General features: G+C 42.8%; 1 protein-coding gene across 2 annotated transcripts in view; it reads left to right on the top strand.

Annotated features, from left to right (window-relative positions):
- The window catches only part of LOC121862265 (leucine-rich repeat protein 1-like), a 53665-nt gene extending 34618 nt beyond the window's left edge, over positions 1-19047 (top strand). For both annotated transcript variants that reach the window (XM_042360377.1, XM_042360376.1), the window contains 2 exons: positions 17527-17706; positions 18391-19047. In XM_042360377.1, the coding sequence (XP_042216311.1) occupies positions 17527-17706; positions 18391-18622 (412 nt within the window). In that variant the 3' untranslated portion in view covers positions 18623-19047. The remainder of the gene's footprint in view (positions 1-17526; positions 17707-18390) is intronic.
- The last annotated feature ends 1112 nt before the right edge of the window (positions 19048-20159 follow it).

Below are 20159 nucleotides of genomic sequence, written 5' to 3'. Positions count from 1 at the left end.
GTCTACAGCTTGTTCGCGATTAAACTTCTTCCAAAATTGTTTGGCGGACTGTGATGCGCCGCCTCTTCTTCCCTTGTCATAAGTAAACTTTTGCTCGCTGTGGTGTCACCCAGCTTACATAACTCATCCTTGGTGTTGGTAAGTGGATTCAGGAGCTTGAACTTCTTTGCAGATGCAGCAGCTTTCACGTACAGATCAACTCCTGGTCCATGGGCTGGATTAGCCAGCGTAGTGTTGGGAGGAAAAGAAAGAACCACTACGTTGGGGTGACGATCTATAGGTAAGGCGAGTGTCAGGTCGTTGTCAAGGAGCAACAAAATATTGAATGGAACATTCTGTTGCTTCCATAGAATTTCTACTGCACGTCAGGAACAAAACAGTTGTCAAACCAGAAGAGGACACAGAAGAGGACGTCCGCCTTCGTCGCGGTTAGCCAGTGGACATTAAAGCTTGTTCATACAATGCATATTATTCTTGTAAGCGCGGCTTGCGGGCTTTGTGAATCACCGATAACTTTGGTTTTACAGGTACGGAGGCATTGGTGGTAAACAGGGCGGTGATCGTTCCTTCTGCAACTTCCGACCCCTTACCTTGCTGGCAGACTGGACGAAGGTCTTGGAAGGTAACTTTTCAAGAAAAGACCAGATTCGTCCATGTTAAACACCTGAGTCGTCACTGTACTGTCAACTTCCTCCATAATCTCCACGCGTAAAGCGGAGGAAAATCTCTAGCCGCCCTACGGTCAGCACTACGCTTCCTCACCACCAATGGCGATGTTGGTGATCTTGTTCCTCTTCTTAAACCTATGCAGCCAACCAGAGGAAGCATTGAAGGTTTAAGGCTCTGCAATTCCCAGTTTCACGTGTCACTGCTGCGTATAGCTCGCGTCGCGTACTCCTGCACTGGCGGTGTCCACACCGCCATGTTAGCGTCGGCGCCCTGGCGCGCAAATAACTCACCAGCAAAATTTTCCACTTTTGCCAGCACCCTGTTCACCAGCAATGCCTGATAGATAAGAGAAGCACCTGCGAACTGTGATTTACATGTGCTCTTTGATCTTGGCTGCATCGCTTCTTGATGCCGTGCGAATCGTAGATTCGTTGGCATATGCTGGCCTTGAGATCAACTTGCGTCTTCCCTTTCTCCAAATCTTGAACAATTTTGGTACTTCACCTCGTATTAACCCAATGAGCGTCGTGTCTTCTTTGGCTTAGTGCCGCTGGGTCAGGTAAGGAAAGGTCTCTCTGGGGGTTGGTGGTGTTGAGAGGAGAAACCATTTGCGGAGCAATGGATGCTTGGCGTTAACGGGGAGGTGTGGCCTTGAGGGAGTAAACTGCAGCGGCTAGGTCAGCGTCGTCTCTCCTCCTCCCTCCCTCCCTCCCTCCCTCCCGGGGTGGTCGCGTCATAATACTTTTAAACCAGTACAGCCTAGCAGCAGAGGGGGTAGGGATGCATGTCCAATCACAGTCGATCGTCATATGACGTCAGTGATACTTACTTAACAAAGACGCACGCACTGCGCAACACTTACGCTTGCTAAGCGGGAGGGGAGGAGGAGGGAGAGGCAGGCAGCCGGGGCGAGGCCGGTGGCGGCGTGGCGGCGTGAGCCATCCTAAAAATAGCATCTGAGGCGGACACTCACCCCGTATATGTGGAAAAATAAAATTGTTAAGTGAAGGTTCAGCTCTGGCAAGGCACGGCGTATATCTTGCTTGGCTAAGTGAAACACATTTGGGAGGTAATACTGTGTATATATAATATATGCTTATATATATATATATATATATATATACTTCTTTATACTTCTTAACTGCCATATATATATATATATATATATATATATATATATATATATACTGCTATACACTGCTACTATATACCCTTATATATGCCTGCCTCCCTTATACATATACTGCTGCCTGCCACTCCCACTTATATACTGCTATACACTACTACTGCTACTATATATATATATATATATATATATATATATATATATATATATATATATATATATATATATATATATACATATATATATATATATATATATATATATATATATATATATATATATATATATATATATATATATATATATATATATATGCTGATAACCACAAGGAAAGAAGAAAACACGAAGTTCCCAAGCGCTTTCGTGTCATTCACATCTTCAGGGGTGAGTACAGACCAAATCCGGCTTCGAAGCCGGATTTGGTAAAACGTTACTCTGACCACCTACGTGATACGGGTGGTCCCCATTAGAGGTTCACGGCGCCATAAGCTCGTTGAACAGGCTTTGTGTGAAATATAACAAAGTCTAGGACTGCTTTTGTATCCTGGTGGTCCAGCGGTTAGCTGCCTCGGGTCACAGTCATAGCCTAGGCCGTGGGGTTCGAATCCTGGCGGCTGGAGGTGTTGATTGTATGCGTAGAAGTCCGCCAAGGTTTTATTGGGCTAATGAAATATATATGTATATATGTATATATATATATATATATATATATATATATATATATATATATATATATATATATATATATATATATATATATATATATATATATATATATATATATATATATATATATATATATATATATATATATATATATATATATATACTAGAACTCTTAAATTACTACAATTGATTAATTATATTCTCCTAACTTTAGTCTGTGATATTATACAGTGGTCCCTCGGTTAACGAACACAATTCGTTCCAGAAGGTCATTCATTAACTGAAAATTTCGTTAACCGAAACCTTTGTTTCAATGGGATTTTGGGTAATTGGTTCCAGCTCACCGAAAATTACATACAAAGTAAAAATAAATGCAATAAAGTACACTTACTTTGAGGTGTGTATGTAGAAGGCTCCTGGTTGATGATGATGTTGGGAATTAGAAGTGGGGGTGGAGGAGAAGGGAGAAGAGAAGGAAGTGGGGGTGGAAGAGAAATCACCCCATGCTTCATGCTCTCATTTCACCCATAAAATTTTAAATTCACTAGGTGTAATTCATGATTATTTTCTTTAAATCACTGCACTGCACTATATATTGTCAATATGTAAAATAAATTTCAGAATGACCAATAATTGTACTGTAAAAATGTAAAAATAGTTTATGTTCAAGAGAGCCACAAGCAAGATGTTACCTCCACTGACCAGAGATACAAACTGACGCCTTTGTGGGTGAGTCAAGTGGCTGATTGGCGCACCAAAAACTAGTTTCCTGTACTGCAATTATGTTAAATAAGTGTTAAAATGACTAAAAATTTTAATATAAAACTTGGAAAATTGTTGAATAGCACAACCTTCTTGATATTTACTCAAATGGGAACGAATTTAAGCCCTAGAACCGATTACTGTATTGGCAGACTAATATTCCAGCTGGTGAGCAAGCGAAAACATGTTGACATGATTTCGTAAAAATTTCATAAACCCAATTTTTTTTCGTTAACTGAATTGAAGATTCTTATGGAAGGTAATTCGTTAACCGAAATTTCGTTAACCGAGGGATCACTGTATAAGATAAAAATTTAAAGCCTACTGTATAACCACCAAACCCTTGCTGGGAGGGGGGGAGGGAGGGGTGACAGTGACATGGTTGACAGCACCGAAGGTCTAGTGAAGTATTTATTTGTTTATTTATGTCCTTTAGATTGAGTTTTTGTTTTTTGCTTGTAAATTGTCATAGAAGTGACCGGGGAAAATATAATTTATATTGCTGGAATTCTTATAAGATAGTGATTAATTTGAATATAAATGTCATATATTTTGCACAAGAGATAAAAATTTTAGTACATAGTACATTTTAATAATGATTTTTTTTTCAACTGTATCTTTGGGTAGATTTACATAAATTTCTGGGTGTCTTTTTCTTCTCAGCACCACGAGAACTTTCACTTTTAAGCTTGCCAACCATTTTAAAGGGAATTACAAACGAAAATTTTGTCTGTGTACTGACATTGGGACTTGAAAATACGCAATTTGTCAAAATTTTGGTACGACTGAGGCAGGTCGTAAGTGCGGGTGGTCGTAAGTCGAGTAGGTCGTAAGTCGGGGAGGGGCTGTACTCATAGCATGGAAGGATGAACGTATCGTAGGAGAGGTTTTTGGTGATAGTAGGAGAAAGATTTTGGGCTTTTTGTCAAATTTAGAGTGAAGGTTAAGAGGAGAGTTAGGATTTTATTTTCTATTTATTTAATTTTTATTTTTTTTTTTCAGTTGTTGAGGTGGGTTGTTTGTCTATTTGGAGAAGATTGTTGGGTTTGGTCGTGTATGTTGGGTTTTGTTTGGGGGGGGAGAATGTTAGGTTTGGGATCTTGGTTAAGGTTGGGTATGTTAGGTTTTTATTGTTTTGGTAGGAGTTGTTATGTATGGTCAGTTATTTTATTGGGTGGGGGATGTTAGTAACGGTTGTTAGTATTTTTAATTATTTTTTTTTCCTGCCTGTGTCGCACACGAATGTTAAATCAGTCCCCCCCCCCTTTTTGTGGGCTTTTTAACAGGCACTCTGCACCCCTCTCCACTTCTTCGGCAAGAGAGGCGTCCATGTCATCTGTTGGCTCCATAACACGGCATTGTGCACCCCTCCCCACTTCATCAGCAAGGGAGGCGTCCATGTCATCTTTAAGTTCCGCCTCGTCTCCTTGGGGGAACGAGGGCCGGGGACAAACAACGCCCCGCCCACGACCGCAGCAGCCACCGGTATGCATCCTGACAACGTAAATGGTTTTTTTTTTGGGGGGGGGGTGCATAGTTTGGTCGGGTATGTTAGGTTTTGCTTTTGGGAGGAAGATTGTTAGTACGGTTGGGTGTGTTAGGTTTTGTGTTTGGGGGGATGGTAGTCTTGGTTAGGTGTGTTGTGTGTTATTTGTTTATTTATTTATTCTTTTATTTATTCGTTTATGGTTGTGGTTGGCTCTCCTTCGGTGGGTGCTGCTTACTTGTGTTGCCTCGTCCTTTGTGGAGGTGCCTGGCAGATCCCCGTCGTTCCTCTCTTTCTTGGGGGTCATCAGGTTACTATCTGGCTATATTGCTAGTATCGGGAGGGGGGGGGGAAGGTAAGGTGTGTTTGGTCTGTTTAGTATGGAGGGGTTCCTATTTCTGAGTGCATGGGAGTATGATACTGTCAAACTATTCCTGCCATTGAGGGTAAGTGGTGAGGAGGGTTTCTATTTGCCTGTTGCCTAATTGTCTCCAGTAAATGTTCAGTGGTGGGATGGAGCTAAGTTCATGTAGGTGTCTGTTTGAGGTGAAGGATGACCAGTGTGTGTTGTGTATGAACCAAAGTGCTTTATTTTCTGTGACTTGTAGTTTCTTGGCGTTTGTTGGTGCAGCTAGCTGTAGTGTGTTGGGTGTGTATGTCAGTAGTGCTCGTATGAGTGCTTTGTATAGGTATGTTTTGGTTTGGGTTGATACGGTTGTGAATCTGCGGATGTTTCCGAGTGTTTTGTTTGCGATTGCTGCCTTCGTCGTGATGTGAAAGGCCATGATGAGGGTGCGATCAAAGGTGACTCCTAGGATTTTGCTTGTACGTTTGATAGGCATGGGTGTTCAGTTGTCGATGTAAGGTACATGTGGCGGGGTTATTGTCTGGTGCCAAAGTAAGTGATTTGTGATTTGTTGGGGTTTGTTTGAATTCTCCATAGCAACTCCCATTCTATGACTGTGTGCTTTGTCTGTGAGGTGGTCTAGTCCTTGTTTGTGTCTGACTAGTTGGGTTACGTCCTCTGCATATTGTATAGTCAGGGAGTCGATGTTTATGGGTCAGGCAGGTCATTTGTGTAGAGAATGTATAGTGTTGGGGACAGGACAGATTCTTATGGGACTCCTGCGTGCAGTGAGAAGTATTCCGAGTGTGCGAGGTTAAACTTTATCCTCATTTGTCTGTCTGTTAGGAAGTTGCATAGGAGTTGCTGTGACTTTTGGGGGAGTTTGAAGTTGGTACATATTTTGTATTTTAGTCCGTTGTGCCACACTGTGTCAAATGCTTTCTGTACGTCTTTTGTGATGAGTGCTGTCTTGTATGTTCCTTTGTTCATGTAGAGGTAGTTGGTCATTAAGTTGAGTGCGCCTTGGGTTGAGTGGTGTGTTCTGAATCCGAACTGCTTGTAGGACAGTAGTTCTTCATCTTCAAGGTGATACCTTTGTCGTTTGTTATATAGTCTTTCGAATGTTTTGACTAAGACCTCAAGTATGCTGATCAGCCTATGTAGTTTTGTGGGTTTGTTGGGTTTTTGGATCATGGTAGCTGTGGCTGTTTTGAAGAGTTTGGGGAAGTATCCAGTGGCAAATTGGGTGTTGTAGAGGTATGTAATGGCTGTGACTGTTTCTGGGGGTAGGTGCTTGAGGATTGAGTGTCCTATGTTGCTGTCGCCTGGTGTTTTCTTTTTGGTTCTGTCCAGTACCTGTTTTATTTCTGTTGGGGTGAAAAGTGCAGTGAGGATGTGTTCCTGTGAGAGTGTGGTGGTGTCTATTATGTTATCTGGTGAGGTTCTTTCGTGTAGTGTTCGTGTTTGTGTGATGATGTTATTATTGTGGTCTAAGATGTGTCTTTGTTGGGTAGGGGGTGTGGGTGGAAGATGGGTTCCCAGTGTTGTTTTAGAGTTTGTGCTACTTCTGCTGGTTCTCTGATTCGTCTACCGTTGACTAGTAGATAATCGAAGGGAGGCCTAACCATCCCCCTCAGCTTGGGGATCCTTCGCCAGAACTCGTGGGTTGTGTGTTCTGTGCTCCTGGGCGGCCTCTACGAGTTTAGTCCAGTGAACCTCATGGTCGTGAAGGAGGCTGTGGGTGATGTGTGTTCTTAGTGTGGTAATGTCTGCTTGTACTGGTGTGAGGTACTGTTTGTTTTGTTCAAATCGTCACCTGGAGCAGTGTAGTAGGCGTTCGGTTCTTATGGAGGGTATGAAGGAATGTTTCTTCTTGTACTGGTGTTTTGGTATGTGTGAGTCTGCTGTGGCAGTGATTGTGTTAAAGAGTTGTGACCAGGTTTCCTCTATCTTCCTTGTGGGTTGGTGTTTGAGGTTGAGTGTATTGCTGTTCAGAGAGTGTGGTTTGAAAGGCATCCCAGTCTGCTCGTTGGTATTGTGGTTTGGGTGTTGGGAGGATGATGGGGTTATTGGAGAGGTGAAGTGTGATGAGTATGTGGTCTGAGCCTGACGGGGCCGGGAGAGATGTAGTGTTGGAATTGGAGGGCCAGTGTGTTTGTGATGACGATGTCGGGAGTGCCTCTGCCGCGAGCCGTGTAACATGTAGGGAAGAAAGGACCAATGTGGTGAAAGTTTTTGTGTGTAACCAGTGTGTGTAGTTGTTGGCCGTAGTGGTCACTGCAGTTGTGTTGAAAGCAGTGTAATGTGCATTGAGATCGGCCATTAGTATTACAGGAATTTGTTAGTTGTTAAAGATGGTGTTCAGGTCTGCGAAGGGCATGTATGTGTGTGTGTGTGTGTGTGTGTGTGTTTGGACTTGAGTACATTGTGCAAACGATTATCTGTCTAAGTTCAGTGTTAATCTTGGCGACCATAAAGTGTTTGAAGGTAAATTCGGTGATAAAATCATGTTTGATGGAGGATCTGATGAGGATGGCTACGCCCTCGTGTAGTTCGTGGGATGATTGTCTGCATGTGTAGCCGAAGTGTTTGATCTTGGTGTTTGTGTATGTTGAGTTGAGGAGGAGAATGTCTGGGTTGTGTTCTTGGAGGAGGAGAGAGATAATGTGGTTGTTTGCAAGGTACTGTATGATATGTAGGTGAATTGCATTATGGAGATGATGTTTGTGCTTGTGTGTTTTGTTTGTTTCTTAGATGTGGTTCTGGGGTGAGGGGGTGTTGTGTGTGGTGTCGATTGAGTGAGAGCGTGTTCTGTGTGAGGTGTATGTAGGTGAGGGTTGGGTGCGGGGAGTGTGGTCGGGGTTGTTTGGGTCAGGGTATAGCAGTTTCCTGAATATCACTTTGGCTGTCGATTTTTTGTGGTTGGGGGGCGAGTGGGTCCAGGAGTTCTTCCTCTTTGTTTGGCTTTGTGTTAGGTTTGTTGGGGTTGAGCTGCCATTTTGTTTTGAGGTGTTTGTGGTGCAGGGGCAGGTGAGTGGTTGGTCTAATAATAATAATAATAATAATAATTAACGGTTTATTGAAAGAGCTTGGCAGCCAGAAGGCTGAAAATATACACTACAGTGCATTTCAACATAGTGACAGTGTAAGAAGTAGTATTTACTGGGAGTGAATACACTGGTTTATTACAAGTTATTGATAATTTTTACAATGGTTGGGACTGGGCTGTTCTTATAGCGATCAGTTCGTGCACGTATGGGCTGGATGCGGTTGTGGTGTCGAACAGCAATTCTCGGGCTAGGGATCTCAGGTGGTAGTAGGAGCCGGTGTCGAGGAAGGTGTAGAAGCTTCTTACCAAATTTGCAGATGAGGTCGTGGTGATGGTCAGTGAGAGTCGAAAGGGTTAGTGTGTTGAGCGCTTCTTGATATGTGGAGTAAGAAGGGGAGAGAATAATCTTGCATGCCCTCTTTTGCACTTTTTCTAGGTGTTTACATTGTGTGGCATTTAGGGAGGAAGACCAGGTAGGGGAGGCATAGGTGAGCTTGGGAAGTATGAATGTTGTGTAAACACTGAGGAGCTCGGGTGCAGGAACTCCGAGGGACTTGAGTCGGCGGAGGAGGTGGAGATGGAAACTAGAGGATTTGACAACTTCACTGACGTGTGGTTTCCAATTTAGTTTGTTGTCTATGGTGACGCCGAGGAGCTTCGTGGAATCTATAACCTGGAGTGTGTTCGGACCTAAAGTAATGGAAGGAGGTGGGACAATATCGGAGGAGAGGTTGATGTGCATAACCATGGTCTTGGTATGGTTGATGGTGACATGGTTGTTGGTGGCCCAGTTTTGGAGACTGTTCAATAAATCCTGAAGGGCGGTATAGTCGGGAGCAGAATTGTTGATGCTGATCCCAATGGTGGAGTCGTCGACATATTTCCAGCGAGCTGGGGTTTCTCTTAGGGCATCATTGATGAGCATAGGGAAGCAGAGTGGTCCCATCTTGGTGCCTTGGGGGACACCACAGGTGAGTGACTGAAAGGTGGAAACAGCCCCTCAGAAGTGTACAGCTTGGCGTCGGTCACTGAGGAAGTCTGTAAGCCATGGTATAAGACCTCTCCGAAGCCCGAGGTCAATAGCTTTGTTGATGATTATATTGTGGTCGACTAGGTCGAATGCTTTAGTGAAATCAATGAAGGCGACAGCTACAGACGTTTTTCGTTTCTCGAGATGGCGGTATATGAAATCGAGAAAGCTGACAAGACAGTGAGTGGTGGAGGAAGTTTTCATATTGCCAAATTGCTGAGGGTCTACTACTCCTGCAATATCAGCTTAAGCCCAGTCGAACACAAAACTTTCACAGATTAGGCTGGGTATTGGGGTGATTGCAATAGGTCGTAGCTGATTTAAGGATTGTGGGCTGGTTGACTTGGGCACTGGTGATACATAAGAGGTCTTCCAGTCAGCTGGGCATCTGGCTTGACTAAGAGAAGCATTGATGATGGAGCATAGGGGTTTAGCAAGCTCCGGGGAGAACTCCTTGAAGAGTTTCATTGGTAAGTCAATGGGGGTAGTAGAGCATTTTAATTTTAGTTTGTCCAGGCGTTTTGCTACTTCAAATTCTTCTACTAAGTCAGTGGGAAGGGGGGCTGGTAGGTAAGCAGGGAGAGTGGTTGTGTCAAGCCGGGGGAGCGTCTGGCATATAGTAGCGAAATGGTTATTTGATTGCTCAGCTGCGTCAACATTAGTGAGATGGCTAAGGAAGGGGAGGGGGTGTGTCTTATTGTTTAGTCCACAGAGTTCTTTAAGCTTACCATACCATTGACTGATGTTGGTCTGCTTCAGGTGTTGTAATTTGGTTGGGTAGTGGGACTTCTTTGCAGTGCGTATTTCGCGGATGACTCGGTTGCGAAGGGACCTGTAGCGGATGTGGTCATTGAGATGAAAGGCTCTGTCTCTCTGTTGCATAAGTCTTTAGATCCGAGGTGTGATCCAAGGCAAGTCAGCTGGGTGAGATCTGACGGACTTCTCAGGGAAGAAGTGGTGGTGGTGTTGGTATAATTTATCCATTTGGTTTCCACGTCATCCACGCTAAGTACTTCAGTCCAGGGATGGTGAACTATCCACTGCCCGAAGAGGCGCACTGCAGAGTCAGTAATCGGCCTGTAGGTCTTGATGTAGGGTCTCTGTACTTGAGTGGGAGTGGCAGCTGGGGACCAGAGCACTGATAAGTGTGTGCTACACCCGATAGGAGGCATTGGTTGAGGTGGTTGGTACTGGTCCGCTAAGTCAGTTAAGATAAGGTCAAGGGTATTTTGACCGTGTGTGGGGAAGTTCACAACTTGTGATAGTGATAGCTGGTCCTGGATATCAGTGGTGTCAATTTCATTATAATCCCCACATAATACTAACTTGGCACATGGGTACCTAACTCTGAGGTGGTCTGAGGTGGTAATGAGATGATTGATAAGAGTGTCTCTGGTGGGTGAGCGAGGCGGATGGTATGCCACACAGATTATGATGGAAGCAGTGTGGCGCGGGTGGGCCCGTGGCACAACACGTACCCATAATGCTTCCACATCTGCTGGGACTTGAACATCCAGGCGTGACGGGCGTAGGTCATCTTGACAGAAGAGGGCAACGCCCCCTCCGCGTCTATGTGAACGAAGGTGATGAAAGAGTTGATATCCCTCAATATGACACGTTTCAGGCACAATTTGCCAAGCCTCACATATTGCAACGACGCTCGCAGTGGCTGACCTGACTGTAGTTGCCAGCTCGTCAAACTTGTTAGCTAGGGTAGTGACGTTGGATAGCAGTAGAGACGGGAGATCATACCATATCCGTGGAACTTCAGTGTAGTGGTACGGTCTGTCAGGGGTGGGTTTCTCCGGTTTCCTAGTGGAGGTTACAGTCCTAATGGGCTTATGTGTATGACAGCCCTGTCTACGGCTACGCGCGTGGAATATGTTCAGTGACTTGAGTCGCGCGATAACACTGCCATCAGGATAACCGTTCCCACGCTTTAGATGGTACAGAGTGCGTCGGGAGTAAGTGATTGGTGGCCATCTGTTGATATCTGTTGTGGGCGGACGGAAGTGTTTGTCTCCGGTGGCCATAAAGTCACTGACGGCACTTTGAGGGACACTGACACTGGTAGACATCTGCTAATATTTGTCAGTCGTAAAGACCGTGGGTCTTTGTCCCTGGTGCTTGGGGTCGCCGACACAGTTTTCACGATATATGTAAACACCGCGGTGGTCCTTGTCACTGGCACTTTGAAGGCGACCAATAAAGTGCCCACTGTCTGACTTTTCCTCGGGGTGCACGATCGGAGCACTGTATGATATTCACTTATTGCACTGATGACTTGAATGTTTTGCTGAGAAAGTCTCGGTCAGGTTAGGTCGGGTCCAGTCACACTCAGTATTACACTGCTGTGCTTTTGTGCTTTTCCTTAAGTGCACTATAGGAACACTGCTCGGTAATCAATCGTTCACTAATCACTAGAATGTTTTGCTGAATAGATCCCGGTGTAGTAAGGCTGGTAGGGTGTTGGGATATAGCAGGGGGAGGGGGCAGGGCCAAACAGACTCGGCCTGGCTGCTAAAAACCGGGAGTGCCTTCGGGGCACGTCTTGTCTCACCGACGGTTGACAAGTGTGTGACGGTAGCGGTAGGAGCAGTGGTGTCTCTTGTCCGGGTGGCGGAGGGTGTGGTAATGGTGGTCAGGTGACAGAGGTCAGGTGTGGGCCTGGCTGAGTTGGAGGGGCGTGGGTTATTAACTGTTACCTTGTGGGGTGAAGGGGGCAAGGTGGTCGATGGGTGGGGGTTTATGGGAGCCATGGGGAAGGTGAGAGCGGGTCCGGCTTTGTAAGTACTGTATCAGGTATGTGTATGGTCGGTAGGCCGTTGGCCTTTAGTCCCTCAGTCACAAGGTTTAGGAATTGCATCCTGTTCCCTTTGCTTAGGGTGTGTGATAGTAGTATGATGGTAGTGATTTTAGCGTCATTGTCCGGGGAGGGTGAAGGGGCAGTCAGGTTGTTGGTCCAGCATGTGCTGGTGGGGTGGGTCGTGGGTGTAGGCAGTGAGTGATGGGGAGGTGGTGGTGGTGCTGTGGGGAGTGAGGGTCGGCGGGGAGGGAGTGATGTTGTGCTGTTATCCAATCTGATTTGACATTTATTGCTGATGGCAGTGTGAAGGCCTTCACAGTGTCCGCATTTTTTCTGCATGGCCGTGCAGTTTCGGTAGGAGTGACCTTTGTTGGCACTCTTTGAGTGTGTTTGTGTGTTTTTGCACTGGTTGGTGTTGTGTGTAAATTGGTAACAGTTGTAGCATTGGTGAACCTTGATGAAGTGTTGGAATTCAATGCACGTGTGGGGATGATGATGATGTTCATTTTTATGTCAAGGGACTTTAGTGCAATGGCATCTGTTTGTGTTGCTGTGGTGATTTTGAGCCGATGTTATTTTGTTGTTGTGTGAGTTTAGTTCAGCCAGGAGATTAGTGTTTTCTAAGATATGAGGAATGATTTTCCGGCATATCAGGGTGCATTTTGCACGGTACTCGGTCGAGCTGAGGACTGTGAAGCCATTGTTTTGGAGTTTTTTACTTACCTTTGGGGAGTGGAATCTGTCTGCATCTTCTTCAGTCTGGAGGAAGATTTTTATCATGTTTTCATTGATGAAGGTTCTAGTCTGAAAAATTCGGGTCAGCTTGAAGATCAGTGAGGCCAGGTCTGAGGATTGCTGGCGGGTGTGATCCACTTTAATTTTTATGGAGGGCATGTTCCCTAAGTCCTAAGTGGAGATTTATTGGAGATCTCCCCGAACAGGTGTCCCCAAATTCCTGCGCCCCTCACTTAGGGGATACTTTGTACGATCACAGAGGTCCCCGGTGAATCGGCAGGCTCTGCTGACCTTTTTCCTGCACACAAGCACGTTCTGAGCGAGGTGTGGGGACAAAGGGCACTTCTAGACGAATACTCCCCTGTGCATCAACTGACAGAGGAGTAGGTCCTTTCACGGCAGCAGAAGAGAAAAAAAGAGTGGTAGGGAAAGGTCTGATAACTCATGAATGGTCTCTCATCACACCAGGTCCCTCAGCAGTATTCGGGGTTCCTAAGGGAGGTCCGATACCGTGGGAGAGATCAAGAATGTCAATTGAGCCAAACGATTTGTCGGTGTGTCTTTTCTCTGGGATGTAGGTGTTTTGCAAGGCACAGCAAGCTGGGGGGACTGGGACAGTGGAGGAGACGCCACTACTGCTGCGGTCTTTGGGGTCCCTGGAGTGGCTGCTTGTGCTCGGCTGCATCCCTGGAGCGGCTGCTTGTGCTCGGCTGCATCCCTGGAGCGGCTGCTTGTACTTCTTCTTCGGCTGGCGGCTATGTGTAGTGTGTGATTTTATATTATCAATGATAAAACATACACCATAAGTGGCTGATCATACGAGAATATATAATAATAAATGTTAAGGTGTGTGTATCGCTGTATCGGTATTAATAGCTAGGGCCCTTTTCTCGAAATTTATAAAATACGTTAATGAAAATGAATGGAAATTTGAATTAATAGATTTATAAATTGCAAAAAGTTGGCTGGTCCATCATTATTTAAATTTTTTTGTAAATACAGTGAACCCTCGCTTTACGCGGTTTTTTCGCGTTCCTACATTTACGTGGCACCCTGCCAGAACCGGAATTCCCACTTTACGCGGTGCATCTACTCATATACGCGGTGCATCTACGCGGGTGAAGTATAATTTTTTTATTTAGCTCATAAAATTCATACAAATTACCCGGCCAGAATATAATTTACATTGCTGGAATTCTTACAATTTGATGATCATTTTGAATATAAGCATCATAGATTTTGCATTAGACATACAAATTTTAGATCTAATGCAAGTATTTTGTTTACTCAGAGCAAATATGTTATCTTTTGTGCAAAATATATGACATGTATATTCAAAATATTCCTGGTCTTGCAAGGAACCCAGCAATGTGAACTATATTATCCTAACTTTAGTCTGAGGTATTATTTATTACTAAAAAGGTAAATATTCTGGTTTCTCCCAAACATTTCTCTGGTAGGGAGGGAAGGTGGGGGGTGGGGGGAGGGAGGGACCGACCGACCCAGCTGGCGTGGTGGGAAGAGGGGGGGAGGCAAGGTGGGGTACTTTGATTGACAGATAGTGTCGTGAAGAATATTTTTTTTTTTTTATTAACTGAAGATATTTGTTTTAGCTCATAAAATTCATACAAATTACCCGGCCAGAATATAATTTACATTGCTGGAATTCTTACAATTTGATGATCATTTTGAATATAAACATCATAGATTTTGCATTAGACATACAAATTTTAGATCTAATGTAAGTATTTTGTTTACTCTGAGTAAATATGTTATCTTTTGTGCAAAATATATGACATTTATATTCAAAATATTCCTGGTCTTACAAGGAATCCAGCAATGTCAATTATATTATCCTAACTTTAGTTTGAGGTTTTATTTATTACTATACCTTAAAATCTAGTGTTTTCCCCCAAACATTTCTCAGAGAGGGAAGAGCCAGCGAGTGTGAGAAGAGGGGGAGGGAGTTGAGTCCATTATTTGAATGGACATTAACTTGGCGACTGTATTTCTCTATTTCTCTTAAATATTAATTGTGTGTGTGTGTGTACCATCATAAAATCAAGATGTTATTTTTACTAGAACATAGGTTTTGTGTCGGGAAAAAGTGGAGTTTGGGGGTCAGCCCGGTCTCTATTTCAATTAATCCCATATGTTATGTTGTTCACTTTACGCGTTTCTCTAAACACTTTACTTGGGCCTCAGTGGGTTCAATTGACCACGTAAAGTGAGGGTTCACTGTACTGTATAGACATATATTAAAAAAATCCCTTGAAATCTCTTGATTTTATACCATATTACTCGTTAATGATCATCCATCATGCCACAAGTTGACTTGTGTTTCATGAACTACACACATGTGTGTAGTGATCTCTTGGTGAGGGTGGGGGGGGGTTGCAGTCGGTATCTCCTACCATATGGACATGACTGATTCCCGTCAGCTTACAGTTGCCATTTAGGGATTGTTTCAAAGCAATTATCCAATAGTATTTGGGATGAAATGAGTGGGTATTAGAGCTTATTGTATTGATTTTGTGTACATTAAAGCCTCGACTAATGGTGGTTGTAGCTGTAGTAAAATTAATGGAAAAAGTTATTATATATGTTATAATTAATGTTATATAATGTAAATAAATGGGACAACAATAGGAGTTAACCACTAATAAGTAGTTAATGGATCCACTTCAGAAAATATGTTCATTGCTAGCTCCATTTAAGCAAATGCTTCTGCCAAACACTTAGCCGTAAATACGTGAGAAGGTGGGGTAGGGGTAATCTGTTGGTGTGTGTGTGTTCTGCTCGTGCTCTTGTTCAAGTTGCATCAGTTCTTCATTAGTTAGGTCTTCTCTGTGACTGTTTAATTGCTCCTAAACATTCTCTTCCTCAACTTCTTCAAATCCTACAATGTGCTTGGCAAGCTCAACAATATTTATTTGAATGTTTGACACACACACACACACACAAATGCACACACGGGAATTAAAACAAGCATCTGTTGAGGGTCTGGTTGTGTGACTGCATGGAGGTAAATCAAAAGATCAACTGTTGAGGAGCCTATCACTTGGCAACACTGGTGCATGTTACACACCTTTCCACATCATCTCTCCAATCACCCACATCTTTCTGCTCTTTCACTTCATATTTTAAAGTGTTATGCAATGTAATGATGAAGGGATACAACTTTGATCATTTATACTGTTATGCCGAGGTATAATTTCGTATTATAATTTTTTTACACTAGGTGTTTTGATTGTTTTCTGTCTCATGCAGCAGTTATTTTCATGTATATATTGATGTATTAATTATGTTAAGAATATTCTAGAATGTATTGCATCATTTTTTTTATGATTTACTTCTTATGGTAAGCCTAGATCATTCTAGAATTCTCCAGGTGCGTCTCGAGCCAACCTCCCGCGTCTGGACGTCACTAGAATGCTTTAGGAATCTGACAAGACATATACATGTGGCAGCGAGCGGCCTTGAGTCTGTCGATCGCTTTCATTCAGGGTGTAAAGAATAAGCCTAGTAGAACAACTGAAGATAATGGTTGTGCAAGTATTGTGGAATTGTTGTGAACAATATAAAGTGAAAAACTAAGGAATTGTACACTGGTAGTGTGCCGATTACAGTAATACTATATATTCGAAGTGAAAAGTCCAGCTGTAATGACATAACCCTGTTGTGAAGAATGAGTGTTCATTAAAGAAGACTACAGTGCACAAGTGTGTTTCTGTGACGTGGTGGAAATCTACCTGCCTGTTGTTTGTCTGTACACTGATACCAATTGTCTGGAAATTACCGGAGACTGGCGGGACAGCCAGTGGTAATTCGACAACACTTGTGAGGTATCCACTGCTTCTGTACATACGACTCTGGCCGCTGGTAACTAGTGGTGGAGGCTGGGTAAGCGGTGAAAAGGGAGGGTCGTAATAATACTTATACTTGACACAATCTCCCTAAAAATATTTTAGGTTTGTGTTTATTCAAGACATCTTCAGGTCATGAGACCCACTAATCCTCCACCCAAGAAAGGGTGACCTGACATTCCATCAGAAGGTCATTAATATGATACCACTAATCCCCCACCCTACCTCCACCTGACATTGAGTCGGGTAAGGTCCCCCAAAATATTTGAGCGTTTATCTTTATTCAAGATATTTTCAGAAAAAGTTCTTGATTTTCCGAGCAAATTTCAATTCTGGCTATCAAAGAGTTCCCGGTTTGAGGGATTCCGGCTAACGGAGATATTACTGGACAGTACAATATATGGAATATCAGCACAAAGGGCATGTTGGGTCCTCCCTGATGCCCTAATAAGTTGGCGATGGTGGTACTGTACAGTTTTGAGTGTACAGTACTGGAGTTCATCAAAAACCGTGGTCATGGAAGTGTCTGCCGTGACATCTCTCAGACTTTGACAATTTACTACAACTTTGCTAACAGGATCAAGCAGCCGTCGAGTGGATACGGCACTCACCTTCTGTTCCATGAGCCAGTGGTTTGATCCCTGGCCACTCCTAGCTCACCCAGCTGTGAATGGGTATCTAAGTTTACAGCATGGGGAAGTGTAGGTGGTGGAGTGCAGTACCGGCCACACTGCCTCCTTGTGCATTGAAGGTTTAGTATATAGTGTGCTGTATCCACACTGTCCCTAATGGGCAGTCATGCCTATGAGACCTACTTTCACTGTTCACAGTACAGTACACCAGTGATGGCATAAATGTTTCATAAATTTAGTGGTTATTATTAGTATATACTGAGATTATAAATACTGTATTGTACTTTACAGTATGGGTGAGTTACATTGTGGTAAATAGTTTGGTTAATTGTGTACTTTCTCACTTTTATTAGGTACCTCACTGCCAGCAACAATAACCTTGTAGAACTACCAGGTTCACTCATGCACCTGAGGATGGACACCGTAGATGTGTTTGGCAACCCCCTCTCCAGTCCCCTTGGCCTGGTCACGAACAACATCACAGGAGTGCCACGCTTAAAAGAAATTACCTCTGCTTACTGTGTTCAAAGAGGGTACAGTACAGTAACATATTTATCTGTGTTGACTTGTACTGTACCTGTCATACATGGCCACTATTACCCATACACTTATGTCTTTTAATTTTAATTAGCAATTAATGTCTTAAATTATTGTTAGTAATTACTGTACTGTCTTTACACTTAAAGAAATACTCAGCCTTACAAATATTCACGTACATTTGTGACATAGTACAGTACAAGTACTTCATTGTTAGTCTCAGTTATATTCTGGGACCTTTTCATGTGACTGACGCCAGGTACCGTACATGGGAACTTACGTGTCTTATGGTTACGGACTCAGTAGTTAATATCATTGATTAATTTATGAAGATAGAACATCCATAGTGAGCAATAATAATGTTTTATGGCTAATACCATCTGCCAGACTTCTTACAACACACACTGCCTGTTATGGTCATTTATATGACCTCAGGCCAGTGTATTGGTCTTAAGATTTGTAAGTAAATCGTTGATTTTATGTTAGTGTGTGTGTGAACTTGAGTAAATTATCTTTAATTTTGGTAGAGATACTTTTCCATTCAGTAATACATTGAGTTTGTTGTATCTCACCAGATTCAGAACACTGTGATTGTCAGCAGTACTGTACAGGTGTGATTTACATTATCCTCATTCCTGTAAACTTCTCCAAGTATCTGAATGTATTTTGTTATATTTCAGGTTACGTCCCACAGCTGCAGATATCCCGGCAACTTTAGTGGATTATCTTCAGGCTTGGTGTAAATGTGGTTGTGGCAGAATATGTTATGAGACTCACATCCTTGCCTGCATATCTCTCAACCTTAAGCTAGTAGCGTCTGCACTTGCCATCGACACTGCTTTCCAGACATCAGCCCCGGCTCTTGCAGTTCTCTGTTCTCAAAAATGCTTTGACAAATGTTTTAAAAGATGATGTGAACAGAATTTATACTGCTCCATCTCTGAGTGTTGTTTTACTTTGAGAGATCATAATTTGCTTCTGTTATTCTGTAATTCTTCTCTTAATTTTTATTCCTGTTTATGTGTTGATCATTTATGGTAAACACGCTCCAGAAAATATCTCTATGATTTTGTGCGAGATAATATGATAACAGACGAAGGATTTTGTAAACCCTAGTGAGACAACAGAAATTGTGGTGCTCATTTTGAAATTTGTCAGACTCCTCCATAAAAATACTCTTTAGAGAGAGTGTACAATACAGTACAGTATTGCATAAGATGTACAGTACAGTATATCACTTCATCTGTAAATATCACCATCATATTATGATACCTGTATGTGGCTTTTTCACATTTTGTTTCTAATGTTTCTTTGGAATAAACTTATTTTATGTTTTATACAGACAAGTTTTATTTTTTCTCATGTACAATGTTTTTATGCACCACACACACACTATAATTTTGATACAAAATCCTCATAGGATCGGACTTTTATAATCTGGTACACAGTATTTAATTTCTCTTAATTATTGTCTTTCTTTTCCTGAGATTTTGTAGTAATTTTGACTACAGGATTTGACATAAGTGCAACTCAGGTTTTTAGAGACGGCCATCACATAAAGGTAGAATGTTGTCTGAGAATACTGATGCATTGCTTTAAGAGACAAGACCAAGAATCATATGAGTGTTGTAATCATATTTTCAAGGATCACCTCCACCCCCTTTACCTGCAGCTTATTTTTCTTGATTAAATCTACCCCAATGTAACCTAGGCGTGGTTAGTGTTTTAGCATAAGGGTGAAATAAGCTGGGGACAAATCTTTAGGTAATCTGTTGTCAATATTTTAGTTTATATCCTGAGAGTATGATGGGTGTTCTGGGTGGGGTAGGTGATCAGTTTGTGTGTGTATGCATGATAGGTGGTCAGTTTGTGTGTGTATGTGTAGTAGGTGGTCAGTTTGTGTGTGTATGTGTAGTAGGTGGTCAGTTTGTGTGTGTATGTGTAGTAGGTGGTCAGTTTGTGTGTATATGCATGATAGGTGGTCAGTTTGTGTGTGTATGTGTGATAGGTGGTCAGTTTGTGTGTGGTATTCATGATCGGTAGTCAGTCGTCAGTTTGTGTGTGATAGGTGGTCAGTGTGTGATAGGTGGTCAGTTTGTGTGTGATAGGTGGTCAGTTTGTGTGTGATAGGTGGTCAGTTTGTGTGTGATAGGTGGTCAGTTTGTGTGTGATAGGTGGTCAGTTTGTGTGTGTATTCATGATAGGTGGTCAGTTTGTGTGTATATGCATGATAGGTGGTCAGTTTGTGTGTATGTGCATGATAGGTGGTCAGTTTGTGTGTGTATGTGTGATAGGTGGTTTGTGTGTGTATGTGTGATAGGTGGTCAGTTTGTGTGTGTATACATGATAGGTGGTCAGTTTGTGTGTGTATGTGTGATAGGTGGTCAGTTTGTGTGTGTATGTGTGATAGGTGGTGTTTGTGTGTGTATACATGATAGGTGGTCAGTTT

Source organism: Homarus americanus, unplaced genomic scaffold (assembly GCF_018991925.1).
Source record: "Homarus americanus isolate GMGI-L3 unplaced genomic scaffold, GMGI_Hamer_2.0 scaffold31037, whole genome shotgun sequence".
Taxonomy (NCBI): Eukaryota; Metazoa; Arthropoda; class Malacostraca; order Decapoda; family Nephropidae; genus Homarus; species Homarus americanus.
Note: the sequence above shows the minus strand (reverse complement) of the source record. Positions and strands in the feature narration are given on the sequence as shown.